The sequence below is a fragment of the Lycium barbarum genome, chromosome 10 (genome assembly GCF_019175385.1).
Source record: "Lycium barbarum isolate Lr01 chromosome 10, ASM1917538v2, whole genome shotgun sequence".
NCBI lineage: Eukaryota > Viridiplantae > Streptophyta > Magnoliopsida > Solanales > Solanaceae > Lycium > Lycium barbarum.
This window is the reverse complement of record NC_083346.1, coordinates 109,212,533-109,234,603: the sequence shown is the minus strand read 5'-3', so window position 1 is coordinate 109,234,603 and position 22,071 is coordinate 109,212,533. Positions and strand designations below refer to the sequence as shown.

General features: G+C 36.5%; 1 protein-coding gene and 1 long non-coding RNA gene across 3 annotated transcripts; one reads left to right on the top strand and one right to left on the bottom strand.

Moving 5' to 3' along the window:
* Nucleotides 1-11,587: 11,587 nt before the first annotated feature.
* LOC132616078 (uncharacterized) lies at nt 11,588-18,951 on the bottom strand. Of its 2 annotated transcripts, XR_009572978.1 has the most exons (4): nt 17,627-18,951; nt 15,435-15,501; nt 14,599-14,687; nt 11,588-13,607 (listed from the first exon to the last, which is right to left on the bottom strand). It is a non-coding gene; the product is annotated as an uncharacterized LOC132616078 (long non-coding RNA). The 2 variants fall into 2 exon arrangements; XR_009572977.1 differs by lacking the exon at nt 11,588-13,607 and having other exon boundaries at nt 13,720-14,687.
* A 1,582-nt stretch (nt 18,952-20,533) lies between these two features.
* LOC132615852 (kirola-like) lies at nt 20,534-21,841 on the top strand. The gene is made up of 2 exons (XM_060330449.1): nt 20,534-20,776; nt 21,460-21,841. The coding sequence occupies exons 1-2, from the start codon at nt 20,593-20,595 to the stop codon at nt 21,702-21,704; spliced, it is 429 nt and encodes a 142-aa protein (XP_060186432.1). The 5' UTR covers nt 20,534-20,592; the 3' UTR covers nt 21,705-21,841.
* Nucleotides 21,842-22,071: the final 230 nt, after the last annotated feature.

The following is a 22,071-nucleotide window of genomic DNA, read 5'->3' as shown; positions in this document are numbered from 1 at the left end:
ATTGTTTGTAACGACCCATTTAGTCGTTATGGTCTTTTCAGTATTTTTGCCCCTTTTTTCGAGCTGGGTTAGCACATTTTGACCCGAGGGAACCGTTGACGCCCTTCCCGGGGTGTCTACACTTGATTCGAGCAACTTTTTGTGAAATATGGGCTTTAAGTGAAAAAGAGTTGACCTAAAGTTGACTTTTGAGTAAACGGACATTTTTGGAAATTTTATCGATTCCGAGAGGTCTGTATGGTCGGTTAAAACTTGTGTGTATATCTAGTTCGGTTCCCAATGCACTCAGATGCATTTTGGAACTTGGGTTGGGAAATTAGAAATGAGGTATGAGGGGTTGACTCAGTCAACGAGACCTCCGTTGAAAATTTCGAGGCCACGGGCGCGTTTGTAAGGTATTTTTATGTGGATCTGTGTATGTGGTTTGTGGGAAGATGGCCTCGGGAGTGGTTCGGGATTTCGATTGAGACTTAGAAATTTAGTTGGATTCTTGTACCTGATGTCCGCATTGGCAGCACCAGTGTTGTCCCAGTTGTACCGCTGTTGCGGCGGGGCGACTGCTGGGGTAGCCAAGTGTTATTAGCCCAGACCGTCCCAACGGTCTGTTGGGCGCTGTTGCGGCACCGCCGTTGAGGCCCCGTTACCGCCGTGACGGTAACAAGCCTGTTATTTCATTAAATGTGTTTTAAATAATCCCTTAGTCTATAATTTATTCCCATTTCAGTATTTGAGCTCTTAGGGACTGTTTCAAAAGATTTTGGAGAAAACTCTTGGTGGTAAGTCTTGATATCCTCTTTGCTAATTCCTTGTTCCTAATCATCATAGAATTCCTCTTTCCTTATCAATTCCTTAGTTATGGAAGATCAAAAGTGGATTTTGATGAATATTTTATCTACGCTTATTAATGATGAAATTGATGGGGTTTATACTAGATTTTGATGAATCTAAGGTTGTTAATCATTTATCTTCCATTATTAGAATTGAATTCTTGAATCAAAGAGTTAGGGTTTATGTCCAAAATTGAGGGTTTTACTTCAAATTTGAAATTAGGGGAATCCATGAGCTAAATTAGCAATTAGTTGTTGGGTTATGATCACCTAGTGCTTAATTTGATATTTCACTCCCGAATTTTCTGTTTTGACCTTGTGAGCCCCGTTTCCCCAAATTCTAGGGTTGGTTTTGACCTAAATTGAATGATAGCAATATTAGTATCGTTCTTCATGATTTCTAATCTAGACTTCGAACACACCTAGACTTCTTTGCTATTGAGGCTCAACGGAAGGACAAGGCTATAGACTGATTGTTGGTGTTGCTATTCGGCCATCCAGGTAGGTTATGGCTTACCCTTGGTGATACTTCGTATAACGAAGCATATATTTAGATTATATCATCGGAGAAAGCATGTAAACCTTCGGGTATGAAGTTGGGTTGGATATTGTCTTAGGTTGGGCCCTGTTGCGTGATTGGGGCTAGCCACCCCGTTGTGTTGTCATTTGATTGTTCTATTGTGTTGGCTTGATGTCACGTGTGGTTGGTAGAAATTAGAATCTGTTGTTCCATCTTGATTATGATATTGTTGGTGGACCCACCGTTGGTACTTGTGATGTTGATATATTGTTGGAGTACCATTGTTGGTACTTGTGATATTGAGCATGAGTATTGATGTTGATACATGCATTGCACGTACTCTCATTCGTATTATTCATGATATACTATTTAGACACTATTGGTACTGGATGAAACATTGTGATGAGCTTGGCTCAATTTTTTAAAATGAGAGTGAGTGAGAGTCTGATATCCGATGTTAGTTCTGGAATTGTGAATTGAGTGAGTGCATGGACTTCGCGGGTCACCCAGAGTGGTGCCGTTGAGAACCCCCTGTGGGCAAAGATTCGGGGTCTCGTCTGTCTGTTGGGCAAAGATCCGGGACGAGTGGCACTTAGACTTCGCGAGTCACTTGGGGTTGTGTTACCGAGCTGTCGATATTTCCGTCTAGAGTACATGTGTACATAGCATTTGCATGGCATTGCATTGCATCTGTACATTATTGCATTGTATTGCATCACGGCTTACATTGATACAATTTGGTGTTGTACTTCTGATGTTGGATTCAGATTTGATATATTGAGTCTTGGCACATTTGGGATTAGATGCTCCACTTAGGCGATGACATGTACTTGGCTTCGATTTTATTTGACTTATATTTGTTAGTTTATATGTATATCTTGTTTTATTATCTGAATTATGTTAGCTATGCTTAGTCAGCCGATGATGCCTACCAGTACTGTTGTTTTGTACTGACCTGCACTTGTTGTATTCCTTTATGAATGCAGAGTATCAGGTTGGGTCTGCTTCCATCTCTCGTGGCTGATCGTCGTCATCAGCATTGTTGCGAGTTTCCAGGGTGAGCACAGACGTTCGCTGCCTTGAAGACTCTTCCTATTTTATGTCTTACTATTCCTATTCAGAGACAGACAGATTTATGTATTATTACTCCAGACTTGTATATTTTTATTAGATCCTCTTGTATAACTTAGACTAGACCCTTGGGGTATTTTCCATAGTCCGCACTATTTCTATTATATAGTATTGTAAGACTTATGTATTTATCCTTTTCCGCTTGCTCGATTATTTATTTATGTTTTTATTTATCATTGGGTTAAGGGTTCGCTTACCGAGGTGGGGAAGGTAAGTGCCAGCACGACTTATGTCAAATTAGGTTGTGACATTATTGTAATTGTTATTGTAACTACCTTGATTGTTGTCCCGCCATTGTGAGTTTTCTTGATCTTTGTTCCAGCCTTGATTCCCTTGACCTTGTCTCCAAGGTCCTTGATTGGAACCTTGGTAGTTAGGCCGGGAACCCCCCGCTTGATTTTTGACAAAATTAGCCTCTTCATCATACATTTGGAAGCATTGTTCATCTTGAGGGCCTTCTTCACAAGACCTTACCACATTCACCCGTTTAGTACTTCCTCCCAATACATGCTTTGTGAGAAGCTTCATTTAAGTGACCAATTTAGCCATTGTTTCATCTCTCTCTTCTTCCTTCTTGATTGTCTCTCGAGACAATACTATTTTAGAGGGACCTCCTCCAACAACTTCCGCCACTCTAGTATGCCGAGCTTCCTTGGTCTCGGTAATTTATCGAGTAGAGCACTCACCACATTATATGAATTGTCCATAACGGACCCTTCGATAATATTGTTAGCCACCGACTTGTTGACCGAGTCAAGTGACCGATTGAATGTTTGGAGAAGAACACTATCGGGCAACCCATGCTTTGGACAACTCTTGACTTTCTTTTTGAATCGAGTCCAAGCTTCATGAAGAGCCTCATTAGGAAGTTGACGAAAGTTGTTGATTTCGTCATGGGGTTGCAACATCCAGGATGGAGGGAAAAACTTCTCGAGGAATGCTTCGGTCAATTCCTCCCAAGTGGTGATAGAACCGGATGGAAGATCATCAAACCATGCGGTGGCTTCTCTCGTGAGACAGAACGGGAAAAGGCTCAACTTGACCAACTCGCTTGAGACGTTCGAGTGCACATTGGTGGTACAAATCCCAAGAAACTTCTTAAGGTGCCTATTCGAGTCATCAGTGGGTAGACCTATGAATAGGCCCTTAGTGTTGAGCAAGTGCAACATCGTGTTGTTGACATGAAAACTCGCGTTCCCTTAAAGTGAGGGCAGGCGGATTGCGGCTGCATACCCGATCTCCCCACAATTCCATCATCGAATTAGATGTTAGACATTTCACCTGAACAACACGAACAATAACAAAAATTAAGTACAGAAATAAAGACTAAAAGTAGAGTTTTACACTAATTGGTAAATTTCTAGATCGTATTCCCCGGCAACGGCGCCAAAATTTGATATGCCCAAATTACACCTTTAAATAGGTATAAAGCAGTCGTTGGTCAAATATAGAACCTAACAAGGTTGGGGTATAATCCCATAGAGAATACAATGAAGAAATGTAGATCCCACATAGAATACAATGAAGAAATGTACTTACTAAGTGTAACGCTCGACTATTAGTCTATATTTCTAGGGAAGGGGGCATAAATATTGTTTAATTTGAAGATTGTTATGCTAATTACTAGAGAAATATTGTTGTAAATTTAATCGACTGATAAAGGGACTAAGGTTGTGGTTCCAAAGGAAAGTAATGCAAATGGGTATTAATTCAATTCATTAGTTTGTTTCGATGTAGTAAAACAATGGGTTTCTTTTGTTTACCAAAAGTTTTCTAACCAAATTGATAAATATTATTTCTAAGTTTTTCCAAGCCTTAGAATGTAGAAATTGTGAGCACCCATTTTAGTTTCAAGTTAGCTTTAATATTCCTAGCTCAAGCTATTAGATGGGGTTTAAATCCCCAAATTCTTGCTATTTAACTCTTTTCCTAACTTTTACTTTCTTTTCCAAGCAAAATAACAGTATTTAGGCACAAATAATGTTGGGCACCATTAAAAGTCATTCAAGCTTGAAGAGTTAATAGAAAACACCATTAACTAATAAAGTTTGAATGCAAAATCCAATCAGATAACTAACACATTTGGTCTCACAACTTTAGCTAATGGGGTTAGCTACTCACGTTCATTAATAAAAGACAAGAATATAAAAAGGATTCATAAAGCTTACAAAGTTGTAATGAAGAAGATAACAAAAAGTGCAAGATTCCCTCTTAAAGGCGACCAAAAACTAATATTCTATGTATTGAATGCTCAAAGACCAAGAGTAAAAGTCAGAATAATGAATGCAAACCCTAAAAATGTATTTATAATGGTCCAAACATGGAAAATAATTTCAGACAAAACTTTCCCGACAAAAGAAATACGAACCATAAAACAAGAATACGATCCGTAAAATTTGCATCTTCCACCGTAAAAATTGAATTCTTAAAATTAGGACTTCTTTTCACGCTTCATTTTTACAGACTGTATATTTCCACCGTACAATGACACCTCGTGCAATAGTTCCTGTTGTAGCTTTACGGTGGATTTCATGGCCCGTAAAAATTTTATACCTTCCGTAAATCCTAACCGTACTTTGACTTGTCTTGAATTTGTTTTTGTTGATGTGTGGGATAAGAAATATGGTTCGTAGAATCTTTTATGGACCGTATAAGCCACCATAAAATCATGCTCTAAATCTACCTCTTCTGAACTTCACATTTTTGGGACTTTTTTATGCTATTTTCCATGTATTTGCCATCATATGCCCAAAATACCTACAACAAGGCAAATGACATCAAAAACGATAAAAAGTTACTTAAAAACAAGTAAAACTTTACGTAAAAAGGCATAAAATGTGTTGTATTTCTATGGCACGTGAACACCCTCAAGTTAAATCCTTGCTTGTCCTTAAGCAACTCAAAACGACACTTACAACTTCACGATGAACAATCAAGCTTCACAAAGTAAACATGACTACAATGATGATAGCAATTAGTCATGGGCATGTGTTTGACACAAGATTTCCCTCCTCTTTAATTAAAAACTGGTGCATTTACTCAAGGATGAGAGAATAGCCATGACTCTTCACTTATTGACACAATGCTATTAGTTTAAGAGAAACGACCAAGAGTTTTAGGTCGAGAAGTGTTTCTTGTGCTAAGTGTTGTAATCCCGTGTCCTTATAAAGACCTAAGAAATTCCCAAAAACACACATATTTACAATAACACAAGGGACAAAAGGCAACGGAGAAGAGAACACTCACACTCACAAGAATGTACAAGTGCACTAGCGCGGTACCATAGGCTTTCCCTTCAAGTACTTCTCCACTAATATAAACACACTCGGTTTGAAATCAATTAGGACTTGCGGGTTGTAGTGTAGTCTTTGGGTTAAGGTAGGGCAAATTTAGGAAATAGTGACTCAAAACCTCCTTAAGTGCTACAAGTTACAACCTTGCTCATACCTTTTTCCAACGATTTTCTACCCTTGCTCACTTTTCATTCCACCACTTAGTCTTCCCTTTATTCGCAAACTTTATTCTTCCTTTCTTCCTTCTCTATCTTTTGTTGTTTCTCTTTTTGAAATATGAAGGAGGATTTATTTATATTCATCACTCTTTGTGTGTGTATATATATATATTACTGCTTTCTCAGATAGATGTTAGTGTGGCTGCTTCAGTCCTTGCTACCTTTCCCGTCTCCTCTCTAGCCATCTTTACATCTGCCAGAATCAGGTCATCGACCCAATTCTAACATTTATGGTGGTGGATATACTCGATTGGAATGGGAAGAACTACTCATCCACCAATTTGCATACCTCTTATATATATATATATATATATATATTCACCCTTTACATGACTCCCACATCACTACTCTCACCACCCCCAACTTAGGCCTAAGTTGCACTACCTACACACTAAAGGAGGTAGGATATGCGAAAATGGATTCAATGACGATCAAAGGGGTAACTCTTGCCACATGGGTGGCAAAGGAAGGGTTATAGGCTCAAACAGGGTTGACTAGAGATAAGATGCATGGGTAGGCAAATTAAGGCACAGAAGAAGGTACAAAGAAAGCCTAATATTCTTTTTCAAACCAAGTGTAGTTCATGATTTCGTCTTGAAACACTTTCCGGGAAAGTTCTAGACTACATAATGCACAAGACTTAACACAAAATCTAACAACACATGACACATGGATCACTTCACTGATTCATTATTTTCACTTCCCAACCAAGCAATCAAAGCCACAACTCATTACAAATCTGGTTCTAATACGCACAATGTCATCAAATGAGTCATGCCTCCTATTCATTCACCATTCAAGTATTTATGCACAACTAAAATTTTCGGAAGGGTACATTTTCATTTCCAAAGAAAAAAAACACATATACATGCCATAAACTAATCAAACCTACATCATATAAGTCATACACTTTGCTAAACCTGACTACGCAAAACAACCTAAACATTCCAGGTTCAACAAAAATTAAACACCCTCGGGAAAAGAACTATGGCAAAGAAAAGCGAAGGGGAGTACACCAACACATATATACATAGGATACAAGCAAAATGAGATACCCCACCCCTAACTGAAAGGCATGTATTGTGCCCAATGCATAATAAAGTAAAAACATAAGGTAAGAGCACCTTGGGGCGTACTAGGCGCTATGATCATCTCGAGGTGTCTCCACCTAGGCAGTATGGGCCGCAACAAAATCGGAAGCTGGGTCAGTGGCTCAATTAGGTGGGGCTGAATGGCTCGGCCCCATAAAATCAGCCACAGGAGCAAGATTGATACCCTTAAGTAGGGCTGACTGTGTCTCCGGAAAAGAAGTGACGCCCTCGGGTGGGGATGACTATGTCTTCGAAACATAAGTGATGCCCTCGAGTGTGGCTGAATGACTGGAAGAAGCCCCAGTGAAGTGTGCGTCAATCCCAGACTGTCGAACGACCCTCTTAAACACCACATCACTACTAAAAAAAACAGAAAAAACTGATGCCAAAAACCGACGGCCCATGTCGGTTTTTTTAATGAAACCGACCGGAAACCGACCCTTTACGGTCCGTCGGTTTACATAGCCTCGCTTTTCGAAAACCGACGGACCACGTCGGTTTTTTCCGACGGACAGAGTCGGTTACGTAGTCCGTCGGGTTTTATTTCAAAATTTTAAAAAAACCGACGGACAGAGTCGGTTTTTTTAATTTCTGATTTTTTATCATATACAAAATTAATATATATTTTATGAAAAAAAACGACGCAATGCGTCGGTTTTTTATTTAATTTTTTTATTTTAATTAAAAACCGACACAGTGCGTCGGTTTTGTAAAAAAATTAAGAATTAATTTCCAGAAAACCGACGGACTGAGTCGGTTTTCTGGAAAATTTCCAGCATGCAAATCTTGCATTTTCTGCAACCACACCTGCACAGAAACCAGTACCAAAAGCTGCTCAAAACTAGCATTAAAATGCTCCAAATCAATTCTAAAAGAGCTACAACACATAACATCACCCTAAGTAATAATAAAACACATCAAACACTATCTAAAAACATCAAATACGATCTAAATAGACCTTCAAAGTTCAAAAATATTTAAATGTCCAACCAAAAGTACCATTAACTAGTTCTACATAGTTTTAACATAAGTCCATAAAGCATAAAACATAAGTCCATTATGAAATCCAAACTAAAATATAAGCTCCACGACTATATAAATGAACCCTAACCGTTTCCGGTTTCAAATACTTCTTACACCGGCAACGAGAACAAGCACACCTAATTACCCCTTCATTTTGAAAAGGGTGAAGTGACATTGCATGTGTGTAAACTTGTCAACAAATTCATCGTGTACACCCACACGATCACTATTGTTTATATTATACATCCACATACGATCTATCTACAAAAATATACGCACAAATTATTGAGGTTATAGAAATATATTGTAACTTAAGAATTCTAACTTAAAATATAACTTAAGAAAACACAATCCCAGCCAATTCTAACTTTGAATTCTCAATAACAATTCTAACTTTAATAACTTATGGATTCTAATTTAATATAACTTTTAAAAGCACAATCCCAACCAATTCTAACTTTGAATTCTCAATAACAATTCTAACTTTAATAACTTATGGATTCTAATTTAATATAACTTTTAAAAGCACAATCCCAACCAATTCTAGCTTTGAATTCTCAATAAAATAAAATCACCCTAAGTAATAATAAAACACATCAAACACTATCTAAACGCATCAAATACGATATAAACACATCAAATAATTCTAACTTTGAAAAGCACAATTCCAACCAATTCTAAAAATTGAAAAGTAAATCTAGAGAAATATAATCTACATTTTAGTATTGAGGTTATAGAAATACTATAACTTAACAATTCTAACTTTGAAAAGCACAATCCCAACCAATCCTAATTTTGAATTCTCAATAACAATTCTAACTTTAATAACTTATGGATTCTAACTTTAATTCTAAAAATTAAAAAGTAAATCTAGTCAAATAAAGTCTACATATTAGTTTTGAGGTTATACAAATATTATAACTTAATAATTCTAACATAACTTAATAATTCTAACTTTAAAAAGCACAATTCCAACCAATTCTAAAAATTGAAAAGTAAATCTAGAGAAATAAAATCTACATTTTAGTATTGAGGTTATAGAAATACTATAACTTAACAATTCTAACTTTGAAAAGCACAATCCCAACCAATCCTAAATTTGAATTCTCAATAACAATTCTAACTTTAATAACTTATGGATTCTAACTTTAATTCTAAAAATTAAAAAGTAAATCTAGTCAAATAAAGTCTACATATTAGTTTTGAGGTTATAGAAATATTATAACTTAATAATTCTAACATAACTTAATAATTCTAACTTTAAAAAGCACAATTCCAACCAATTCTAAAAATTGAAAAGTAAATCTAGAAAAATAAAATCTACATTTTAGTATTGAGGTTATAGAAATACTATAACTTAACAATTCTAACTTTGAAAAGCACAATCCCAACCAATCCTAACTTTGAATTTTCAATAACAATTCTAACTTTAATAACTTATGGATTCTAACTTTAATTCTAAAAATTAAAAAGTAAATCTAGTCAAATAAAGTCTATATATTAGTTTTGAGGTTATAGAAATATTATAACTTAATAATTCTAACATAACTTAATAATTCTAACTTTAAAAAGCACAATTCCAACCAATTCTAAAAATTGAAAAGTAAATCTAGAGAAATAAAATCTACATTTTAGTATTGAGGTTATAGAAATACTATAACTTAACAATTCTAACTTTGAAAAGCACAATCCCAACCAATCCTAACTTTGAATTCTCAATAACAATTCTAACTTTAATAACTTATGGATTCTAACTTTAATTCTAAAAATTAAAAAGTAAATCTAGTCAAATAAAGTCTACATATTAGTTTTGAGGTTATAGAAATATTATAACTTAATAATTCTAACATAACTTAATAATTCTAACTTTAAAAAGCACAATTCCAACCAATTCTAAAAATTGAAAAGTAAATCTAGAGAAATAAAATCTACATTTTAGTATTGAGGTTATAGAAATACTATAACTTAACAATTCTAACTTTGAAAAGCAGAATCCCAACCAATCCTAACTTTGAATTCTCAATAACAATTCTAACTTTAATAACTTATGGATTCTAACTTTAATTCTAAAAATTAAAAAGTAAATCTAGTCAAATAAAGTCTACATATTAGTTTTGAGGTTATAGAAATATTATAACTTAATAATTCTAACATAACTTAATAATTCTAACTTTAAAAAGCACAATTCCAACCAATTCTAAAAATTGAAAAGTAAATCTAGAGAAATAAAATCTACATTTTAGTATTGAGGTTATAGAAATACTATAACTTAACAATTCTAACTTTGAAAAGCACAATCCCAACCAATTCTAACTTTGAATTCTCAATAACAATTCTAACTTTAATAACTTATGGATTCTAACTTTAATTCTAAAAATTAAAAAGTAAATCTAGTCAAATAAAGTCTACATATTCGTTTTGAGGTTATAGAAATATTATAACTTAATAATTCTAACATAACTTAATAATTCTAACTTTAAAAAGCACAATTCCAACCAATTCTAAAAATTAAAAAGTAAATCTAGAGAAATAAAATCTACATTTTAGTATTGAGGTTATAGAAATACTATAACTTAACAATTCAAACTTTGAAAAGCACAATCCCAACCAATTCTAACTTTAGAATGATCAATAACAATTCTATAACTTATGGAATTCTAACAAAAAGCACAATCCAAAAAAAAAAAAGACTAGTCAAATAATTAAAGTATACATTTTTGCACATATTAAACATCAATAATATTACAAAGAATGATAACTAAGCTAACACAAATGCATTGACAAAGAACATGAAATATAGCACAATCTCAAGCCAAAAAAAAAATGACAACTAAATTAGTCAAATAAAGTTTACATTTTTTTTCACAAATTCAACATTAATAACATTGCAAATGATGTTTAACAAAGCTAAATAGACTAGCATTAGGCCTAAAATCTACAAATAAAACTAAAATTAAAAGAATTTTAAATGCCCTAATTTAAGAGAAACTAACCTCAATTTATTAACTTCAAAATGGGTTTGGGGTAGGTGGGAACGGGCTGCGCAGGAAGCGGCGCTGGGCGGCAAAAAAATGTGCGGCGGCGCTGGCGGAGGGGAGGGGGGCGGCGGGTAGGGTTTGGGGGAATGGGGGTTTTAATTTGGAAGAGGGAGCAGAAATGGGTATGAGACCCGTCTGGTATGAATTTAAAGAAAAACCGACGGACAAAACCGACCCTGTCCGTCGGTTTTTCCCGCACGTTTGACCAGATTTGACCCAAAAATTAAAAAAACAAAGAAGAGGAAACCGACCCTGTCCGTCGGTTTCCTAAAAAAAATTGTTTATTATTTAAAAAAAAACAAATTGAATGGCATATTATTTAAAATATTTTTAAAAATAAAACCGACGTCGTCCGTCGGTTTTATATTAATTATTATTAAAGTTTTTTAATAAAACCGACATCCCACGTCGGTTTTTTTTTGCGGATTTATAATTTCAAAATTTTGCGGAAAAAACCGACGTTGTCCGTCGGTTTTTTAATTAAAAAAATAAAAAAAACATTAGAAATACACAAAACCGACGCACGGAGTCGGTTTTCCATCGGTTTTTCAAAGTGACACAGTCCGTCGGTTTTTTGTCCGTCGAATTTTGCCAGTTTTGTAGTAGTGCATCCTCATCCACCTCATCATCCTCCAGGTCTTCCTCTTTCCTTTATCCTCCGGTGATGACGGAAAGTCTTCTAACAAATCCACAATGCGTGGCAACTCCAACTCCACCACCGGTATAAAAATCATGCTTCCCAAAGCACCCATATCCCTCACCTGCAATGCCAACATATCGGCCTTCAATTTCTCCAACTCCTCTCGAAACTTCCCCACATCAGTGGTGGGAGTTCCTCGTGTCAACTCAACAAATCTTGTCTCGAACCCATCAATTCTCGAGTGAAGTTGTTGGTGTGATTTCTCAATGGACTCCTATAATGGCTTCAAAGCATGTTTGATCGCCCTATCTACAAATGACTACATTTGGGCCACCACCCTGTCTATCTGTTGATTAGCCCAATCTATCTTAGCTGCATATTCTCTGAAAGTCTCAACATTGAGTGTGATCACTCGCCCAGATAATGGGGCTGCCGGTGTAGGCTGAACTGCTGGTGGTGCGGGGTCGGCTGAGGAGGCTTCGGCCTGAGCAGTGAATGGTGCTTTAGCGGTGGCATAACCAGTGGTGGTAGGTGGTACCTCAATGTTGGTACCACTGGTAAACTCTGGGGTGGTGTCAAGAAGTAACTCAACTTGTGACCCAGGCTGAACTAGCACTTTAGTGTCTATGGGATCATCGGTCAGCTGTGAAGTCTTAAGTTGTTCATCTTTGCTCTTCATGAGGTCATACACATGGATTTCCTTGATGTAGTGATCCCAAAGTTTCAGCCAAGGAACCTTTACCCTTTGGCACAATCGGGTGATGAGGCATGGGAAAATCAATGAAGTTTGAGGGTGCAATACTCGCAACCGAATTTCCTCAACAATCAAGAGGCCTACATCGATGTTATATTTGGACATGATGGCTGCCACAAGAATTTGTCTATATGGGGTGATTGAGTTATCAGCTTGAGTGGGATGAATATGGTTAGTGATGATGGTCCACCAAAATTTTGCCTCAAGTGAGAGGTCCCTTTTGTGGATCTTCCTTTCGAGCTATTACCGAGGCAACCCATGGCATTTAAGACATCTTATCATTAGTACAAATGGCAAGCTTGTAATTAATCTCATACAAGTTGGTCGGTGCCCTATAATTAGCCCCATAATACAATGAGTTGATGGCTTCTAGTGTTATGTCAATGTCTACCCCCGCACTACTACCATGTCCAACCGCTTCAGTTTCTTTTGCCTTTGAGATTTGTTCTGCAGCTTCTGCATTGTTGCCCCATAAGAAGCATAAACTTATGAACCAGAACTGGAATATACCCTCCCCCCCCCCCCTCCCCCAAATAATCATTAAGGAATTCCCATTTATAGTGTTGCAAAACGGCTCGGATAGTGGGAAACACCTCTAAACTATGAAAGCTTATTTGTTGCTCTTCCCAGATGCGTCTCCTTGGCTTCCCACCTGCATTCACCAGCTCCAAACCCTGTTCAAACAATTCTTTCAAACCTTCAATCAAGAACCGGACGGCATTATCAGATTTCTCTTTCATACGAACCTCTTGTCGTCTCTGAGTTTCGAAGTCATCCAATGGACTACCTGTTGACTGGTCAGGGCTACCAGATTGCTGAACTTGCTCTTGTTCAGTGCCTTGATTACTAGCACTGGCCGAAGATGAAGAGGATTCCACCTCTTCAGACTGGGAGGAATCATGAGTCAGCGCAACCTTTCGTTGCCAAGTAGTTCGCTGCAAGGGTACCTCAACCGCATCCTCTTTGGTGTCAGTGGGAACATCTCTAAGTCTAGATGCGATTTTCGGCCTGCCTTTTCCTCTACCTATTGGTTGGGATGATCCCCTTTTGAATGGATTCTTTGGACACATACCTGTTCAGGACTATCATTAGAAATGACAAAACACTATTTTTGGTATTTTCATAAAAATGTAATCAAGAAAAGAAGCCTAGAAAAATAAAAAGAAAAGAAAAACAAGGTTAAGACTCAAAGATTTGCTTCTCAGATTCAGGTTGGATTATCAGGCCGTAAAACCTTTCACGATCCATGAAATTATTTTACAGACCGTAAAACCTATCGCGGTCTGTGAAATTATTTTACGGACCGTAAATCCTGCCGTAAATCCTACAGCAGAAATGCATTTTTCAACCTTCAATTTACGGTGGATTTTCACGATCCGTAAAAAAAAATTATGGTTCGTAAATCCCACCGTAATTCTTTTAACGGAATTGCATTTTTCAAACTTTGATTTACGGTATAATTTCACGGGCCGTAAATGAATTTACTGTCCGTGAAAAACTCTGTATAACCACTGAGTGTTAATTTTTCCAAATTTCACACAATACCACAGCTAAGCACATCTAATCCAAACACCCCTCTATATGAACACAAAATCTCATTAATTTATGCACATACACCCTAATATGATGAGGGGTTTTATGAACTTGGGTTACTCAGTGTCACGACCCAACCCCGTAGGCCGTGACTAGTGCCCGAACTGGGCACCCGAACACACTCATCCAATCCGAATCACATACAGATAGCGTATACGGGCACAAATATCACACGCTGCCTCACATTATATCAAACTATCTCAGACGCATTTCAAACGCAACCAAATATGTACATATATATCAAAAGCCGACAAGGCTATCGAATGGCGCAACGGCCCAAAACATAAGCAACCGCACGCCGACAAGGCTGCCATGGCAAGTGGGATCATACAAACACACCTGTACAGAAGTAGGCACAACCCACATATACGTCTACAGACCTCTAAATAGACCAACCGAATCATATGGCGGGACAGGGCCCCGCCGTACCCCTGAACAAATATATACATATGCAGAGAACGAATATATACCAAAAGGCAGGCTCCGGAATGATAGGAGCACTCCAAACAGCAAAAGAGGGTGTCCTAAACTGGTGGATCACCAAACTGTGCGTCTGTACCTGCGGGCATGAAACGCAGCCCCCGAAGAAAGGGGGTCAGTACGAAATATGTACTGAGTATGCAAAGCAGAAAATACAGAAACATATCTGAGGCATAAACGAAATAGAGTACAGAAAATAAGTACAAGCCCAACATATCAAAATGTTTACTTTCAAAATATAAGTCATGCATAGGGTACGGAAGAATATGGTCGCCCGCCCGTCGATGGCGCCATAACACAGCATAACACCAGAAGGTTTCAAATCTCCGTATCCCCGTCACATATCACAACACAGCATAACGTCATACACAGCATAACACCAAATATAAGCGGAACCCGACCCTCTAGCGAGTGGCTCGGTGAACCATAAACACAGCATAACCCCGGAGTATATCAAAGTGCGCACGACAACAAAACCGGCTCGGGACTCGGCGAAAGATATAACAGAATGCACGAGTAGAGTCGTGAGTAACCATATGCATAAAATCATTATCATGGACTCAAATATAAGCAAAATGATCATATTTGAAAGTCGAAATAATAGTCATACCAAATTCTTTTGTAAACTAAATTCTATGCAATTTTTGGAAATCAAATATTCCAAAGGCATAAGGGCCCATAGTTCATTACCAAACATACGAGTTCCAAGAGACGAACAGAAGTCATAAACATGTTTGGATTGCGAGAATAGAATTTCCTCGAGGCTCGTGTCATAGCCTATTTATAACTAAGGCATGCCAAAAAAAGGAAGGGTTGCTTTACATACCTCGTACGCACTCCAAGCTAGCCCAAACTCAAGCTAATCCCAACCTACGCCTCGGGCTCCCCAAGGTCTACAAATAGGTCATAATATGTCGAACGTTAGTTATAGGCATTTAGGCATTTAGTTCCAAACTAGCACTAAATTCTACAGAAATTTGGGCAGCATTTCCCCTGTAAATAGGCCAACCCCGAGAATTCAACTCGGCCAATCACCAACAACAACAACAATAACCAACCTAGCAACATTAATAATCAATCCGAAAAGCAATACAACATTAATAACTCTCTTTTTCGTCCTTCAACAACATTCATAATATACAATTCGACGGCTTATGTTCAAGCCACATTACCGCTCATACATTCAAATACCACCCGAACCCATACCAACAATATTCAAGGACATTTCAAACAAGTTTCACAATATTTCCAACAACTGCTCCAATTTTGCCGAAAACAGCCCCCAAACCTGAGAACCTCACTTATACACACTTCCAACTTTCAAGTCATGATTTGCAACAACAATTCACATCCTAACAATGATATTCTCATAAAAATTAAAAATTACGTTAATTGCATATAATTCTCCAAATCAGTCCACAACACTTACCATATCAATTTGCGTCATTAAACTTTCATTTCCAACATAAAAGTCATCACAACAACCACTAAAACACTAAGCGACATTAACGCGTTCTTTAGCACATAATATGACCCACATTCGGCTATCACTACACATGCATATATTAATGATTCTTGCCCATCCTACACACTACAACAATTAAACATGCTACATAGGCTCAATTCATCACCTCAATACCACACAACCTACACACACCTCACGCGGCTAACAAACCCTACACACGACTCACTTCCAACACACCCTATTTCATGATTTTCATCCATTTTAGCATACTACAACATGCATACAACATTTATAACACCTAAAACAAGATCAAATCTTACCTTTTTTCTTCAACTCCACAAATAGGCTAGGGTTTGCAATTGACACAACGAAAGGTCGGATGACCCGAACAACGCTTCCACGCTACTTAGGGACCTCAAATTAGTGGGTTTGTACCAAGGGATTATTTTTGGGATGGCTAGTTTTGGACTTGGGTTTTCCCTTGTCTTGGCCGAGAGCCTCCTTGGCTTCAACTTTTGCTTTTTTTTTTTTTTTCTAAGGGTTGAAATGAGGAAAAGATGACTACTTGGTCATCTTTTGTGTTCATATAATTATTGTCCAAGTGTCCATGGCCCACACATGGGTTGGACCAATTAAAATTGGCCACAAAATGTGTGGGACCAAATTAAGGACCACACGGCCAAGGGCCTTGTTTTTGCATGATTTGCAACTTTCAACTATATCACATTTGGTCCCAAATTTTCCTAGGTGTTCCATGCCATCAATTTCATGAACAACTTATATCTTTCAACAAAATCAAAAGTCAAAAGTCCCGACTTTATGTCCCGGAATGGTCTTGGCCCTACCTTAACATAGTTAATCCGGATTGTCCCAATGTTTAAAATTACGGGACATAACACTCAGACTTTACCCACCCCCAATTCCATGGAATCAATTCATCGAACAGTTGCATTCCTAATACAAGAGTCAAAATAGGGACAAGCATCCACATGATCCCATAGACTTCTTTTAAGGATTCCAATTTGGAAAAAGAATTGATAGTCTCTATTTCTGTTGTATCAATTATCATTTCAATGATCAACTTCTCTCATAATGATATCTATGCTACCTAGTATTGTCATAATATCAGCCAATTTCATTCTTTTAACTAACTGAGGAAGAATTTGCAAATTGATAAAACTTGGTGGGCGAATTTTCCATCTCCAAGGAAAAACGCTCTGATCTCCTATGAGAAAAATTCCCAATTTTCCTTTGGGGTGGCGGGCATAACTAACCTTACTCCATTTCTAAAGATACAGTTTGAAATTCCCTCTGACTCAATAAATTGATGGACACCAGTTGATTACAAGCAGCACCCGCACCAATCTCGACCCCTCAACCACATCAAACAAGCAATTTCAAACACCGAACCCACCAAAGGCTGAAATTTGAAAAATTTAAACCCTAGGCGTGATTCCTAGATAAAGGAACAATGCTTCACATCCTAACTACTCTCAATCCAAAGAATAATATGTAGAGTACCATTGAGAAGAAAGGATGAAACATTAACATACCTGCTAGTTGACAAAACTTGAAGAATTTGACGATGGCTTGCGAGAAAAACCGAAGAGAAGTGTTTCAACTGTTGGTGTACGAATGGGTGTTGATGTTTAGTAGTGAGAGAGTGATGATTAGTGATATTGGGGAGTTAAGCGAGAGGATATCGCGTCGGTTACAGTGGGAGAGGGTACGTTTTGAATTTGAAGAAGTGGGAAAGAGTAGGAGTTGGATTAGGTATTTAAACCATTTCCAACTTCTACGGCACATTTCACACTTCGTAAACAGGTTTTATGGCCTGTTCCTTAAGTGACTTACCTGATGACGTGGCTAATGGAAAAATTACGGCTCGTAAAAGATACCGTAGAAACTTTTACGGTCTGTAAATTTTGGCATTGCAATTTCTAGTGAGTCAAACTTGACTTCCCCATTTACTGTCCATTTTATGGACCGTAAAATATTTTACAGTCAGTTCGACAATCTGTAAAATGGACATTTTGTAGCCTGAGTTTCTGCTCAACTTACTCCATCTTTTTCCAAGTTTTTCAACCTTTTGAGTCCTAACACACAAACAAACATCAAAACAACACAAAAATAATCAAAAATTACAAAACATAAAAGTAAAACTTGGGTTGCCTCCCAAGAAGCGCTTGATTTAACATCGTGACATGATTATTTTACCCTCTTTATGGTTCGTTGAGGTAGCTCACCTCAATTATCTACACTTCATTTGGCAAACCCAAGTAATGCTTAACTTATTGCCTATTCACTTTTATCTGATTTCCGCTTGGGCAAACAATCTTGATGGCACCATGTGGAAATACTTGAGTAACTTCAAAAGGACCCGACCACTTGGATTTGAACTTTCCCTGGAACAACCGGAATCTTGAGTTGAACAACAAGACTCGATCCCCGGGGCTAAACTCACTCTTCAAGATTTTCTTGTCGTGGAAGTGTTTCATGCAGGCCTTGTAGAGTGAAGAGCTTTTATAAACATGAAGTCTGAATTAATCCAACTCATTCGATTGCTCCATTCTCAAGTGAGAGGCATCATTCCAATCGATGACATGTTTTACAAAACACCAATCGATAAGGAGACATGCTAATTGGAGTCTTGTAAGCGGTATGGTAAGCCCAAAGTGCATCATCCAACTTCTTTGACCAATTGGTCCTATTTGCATTCACCGTCTTGCAAAGTATGCTTTTGATTTCCCTATTCCACTTCAAGGTTACTAACACCATTCTACACACACCTGTTGATGCCAATCCCTATAGAGCCAAAGTTTATGCCATGTTGTTGGTCTGGTTGCCAAAGAACTTCTTTTCACCCCTTAATAACATGAAAAAGATGTTGGATAGATTGCTAGACTTGTAATGCATCGTTTTATATATAAACCTATGTAAATCGTGGATGTTTTCGGTATGGAGGAAAACATTTTCCAATTTTTTCATATTTGGTTAGTCTAAATTTCTGAAAAATATTATCTAGGACAACAAGTTCCTTTAAAATGAGGAAAATGACTTCTCTAGTAGAACTAAGTAAATTAATCAAGTTCCACAAGTAACATTCCACATATTGTCTCCTCCGCCACCCTCTAACACACCATGTTGTTCTAGATAGAAATGCTTTTGGGACAAATATTTCTACATTCTTATTTTTCAGTTAAACATGTTCTTAAAAAACATTTTCCAAGGAATATTATTTTCCTTCATACCAAACACACCCCTTATCTCCATCTCTTTTCATCTTGTTACCTTTTTTTTGATACAATACTTAAGTTCTATCCATATTTTAGAGACCATATTTCTATATTTTTGTTATGGTAGTGAGGGTAAGTATAGGAAGGAAAAGTTGGTGTTGATATTTTGCATGAAATTTAATTTATGCTCCAACCTACTTATTACTACATTTAAGTTTATACATTTATTAACTTGAAGTGAAGCTATCACCATTGAGATATTTATCACGTTGGTGGAGGCCCTCAATTTATATCATGAAGCGTCTATTTAGGTGGTAATCATCATTAATAGAGAAACATTGAAGATTGTACAACAACAAATTGAAAAAGAATTAATAGCGAAAATTGAAGTTAGAAACCAATTCAAGGCAGAATAGATTGACAACCCCTTAAATTTGTCAGTAAATTTTATTTGGACAGTTGAACTATGACGTGTTATAACTGAGCATCCGAACACATGATAAAGTGTTCCTATTAAACACTTAAGACTCATATTTTGAAAAAAAAAATTGTGCGAGTTCACAAAAACTCATTACGTAAATAAGTTTATCACATAAAAAAAATGTCTTCTCATTTAGTTATACACATCAGCATTGATCAATTGAAACATGCATGTAGTTTTACGGCTTATTGAGGCTAATGCGTATAACAAAAGGAAGTGACATATTTTAAGTGTTACCTTATCTATGCAATGGGGCTTGAGAACACGCGCAAAAGGTTTTTCAAAATTTTGACTTCGAAGCGTCTAATAAGAACAATTTATCATATGTTCAAGTTCTCAATTGGAACAGACAATAGTTTAAGTGTCAAAATGAAATTTACTGACAAGTTTAAGAGATTGTCAATGTATTCTACCTAAAATTAATATTCATAATTTTGTGATCTTTAAATTAAGAACCGCATATTTGTAAACCTCAATCTTGACTACAAAACGAATATTATACCTTATTAGTTGTAAACGTATCTTCATCATCGCTTAATTAGCATGTGTACATAAAATTTCATTGTGAAAGACAAATTTATAACTAAACTAGAACTTAATTATACACAAAATGAATCAACATTTACCTTCGATCCCACTAATAACATGTGATATAGATATGTGGTTGATAATGTTTTCTACTAGGCACTAGTTAGCTTTTCACAGCTAACTAATATAAAATTTGATATAAAGGCTACAAATTCTGAACATTTTCTCGCCACTTTCTTTTCACAACTTATTGCTATTCCGAGAGGAAGAAAATATGGGTGTGAAAGGCAAATTGATTTCTTCAATAGAAGTGAAGTGTGGAGGACACCCAATTCATGATATTTTTCACACCAACAGTGATCTTGTACCCAATATAAGTCCTCATGTCAACCATTTTGAGATCCATGAAGGTGAAATCCTAAAGGTTGGTTCGGTTGTTAGTTGGAAATACATCGAGGGTAACACACAATTCTCCCGTCTTTTTCTCAATATGATTAGCTTGCGTCATTTTTCCTATATTTAGGTGTATTTCGTTATGGGTATGATTTTTCAAGAAGATTTTTATGGCTTTGGTTACCATAAATATATTCCAAGTAAAATATTTTGTATCAAAAAAGAGAAATAACTTGTTTCACTTGTGGGCAGAAGTTATTTCCTTAATTAAAACTATATTAATCTTTGACTTTATTTTACTCGCTCCAACTAATAGATATTATTAATCTTTAGCACTCAAAAGTACTATCAAATTAAAATACTCGTGGAGTTTTTCATATTATAGTCTTGAATATATGATTTCGTAATATATCTTTCACTCACCAAAGAAATATCAGAAAATGTTTTCCAAACATTTTGTAAAAAAAACTTTTACAATATAATCAAATCTATAATTTTTCCAACTGATGCCCATACTCTCCATAATGTGAATTGTTGTTTTGATATTTCTAAAGATAATTCCATTCAGGACAAAAAGTAGCTCAGTATTTTCATGAGCATCAGATAAATTTATGGAAAATGATAATTAAAAATGAGGAAAAAAACGAACTGAAGATATTATTTTATCATTATTCAGATCTTTTATGAGGAATTGAACATTCAAATTAGGAGTAACATCTCTTGTATTTTCTTATTTTAACTATTATAGATGGAAAAGAAAAGTATGTTAAGGACATGATCGAAGCCATTAATCCTCAAAAGAAATCAATCACTTGGAAAGTGATTGAAGGAGATAGGAAAGATTTGTATAATTCCTTCATTGTCATCACATTCAGTGAAGATCAGTGGACTACAGTGAGATTTGAGTACGAGAAGAAAACTGACCCCCTCCCTTTCTTGGGTTATTTCCTTTATGTGATCAAAGATATAGAGAAGTACCTTCTCAAGAAGTAGAATATCTATGATGTTCAATGGTTCTATTCTATATGTGTGCGCGCGCGCTTGTGTGATGAATATTCAGCAATATTAACCAGTTTTAGCTAGCGTGTGAAATAAATAATGTTATGTTTGAAGAATATTATTTCCAATGATCAGTACATGTAAGATACTTTGAAACAAATCTTGTAAACCCAGAAATGCATGCGGACCTAGCCGGAGAGAAAGATTCGATGGTGCGAGCAGAAAATAGCCATTGGGTAGAACAAATTATTTGACCATGTGAAGTGCGATGTTTATTAACTAGTATATATATATATATATATATATATATATTGAGTTTTGCTAACACGAAGGTTGTAGACTTGTAGGTTAACAAGGTTAA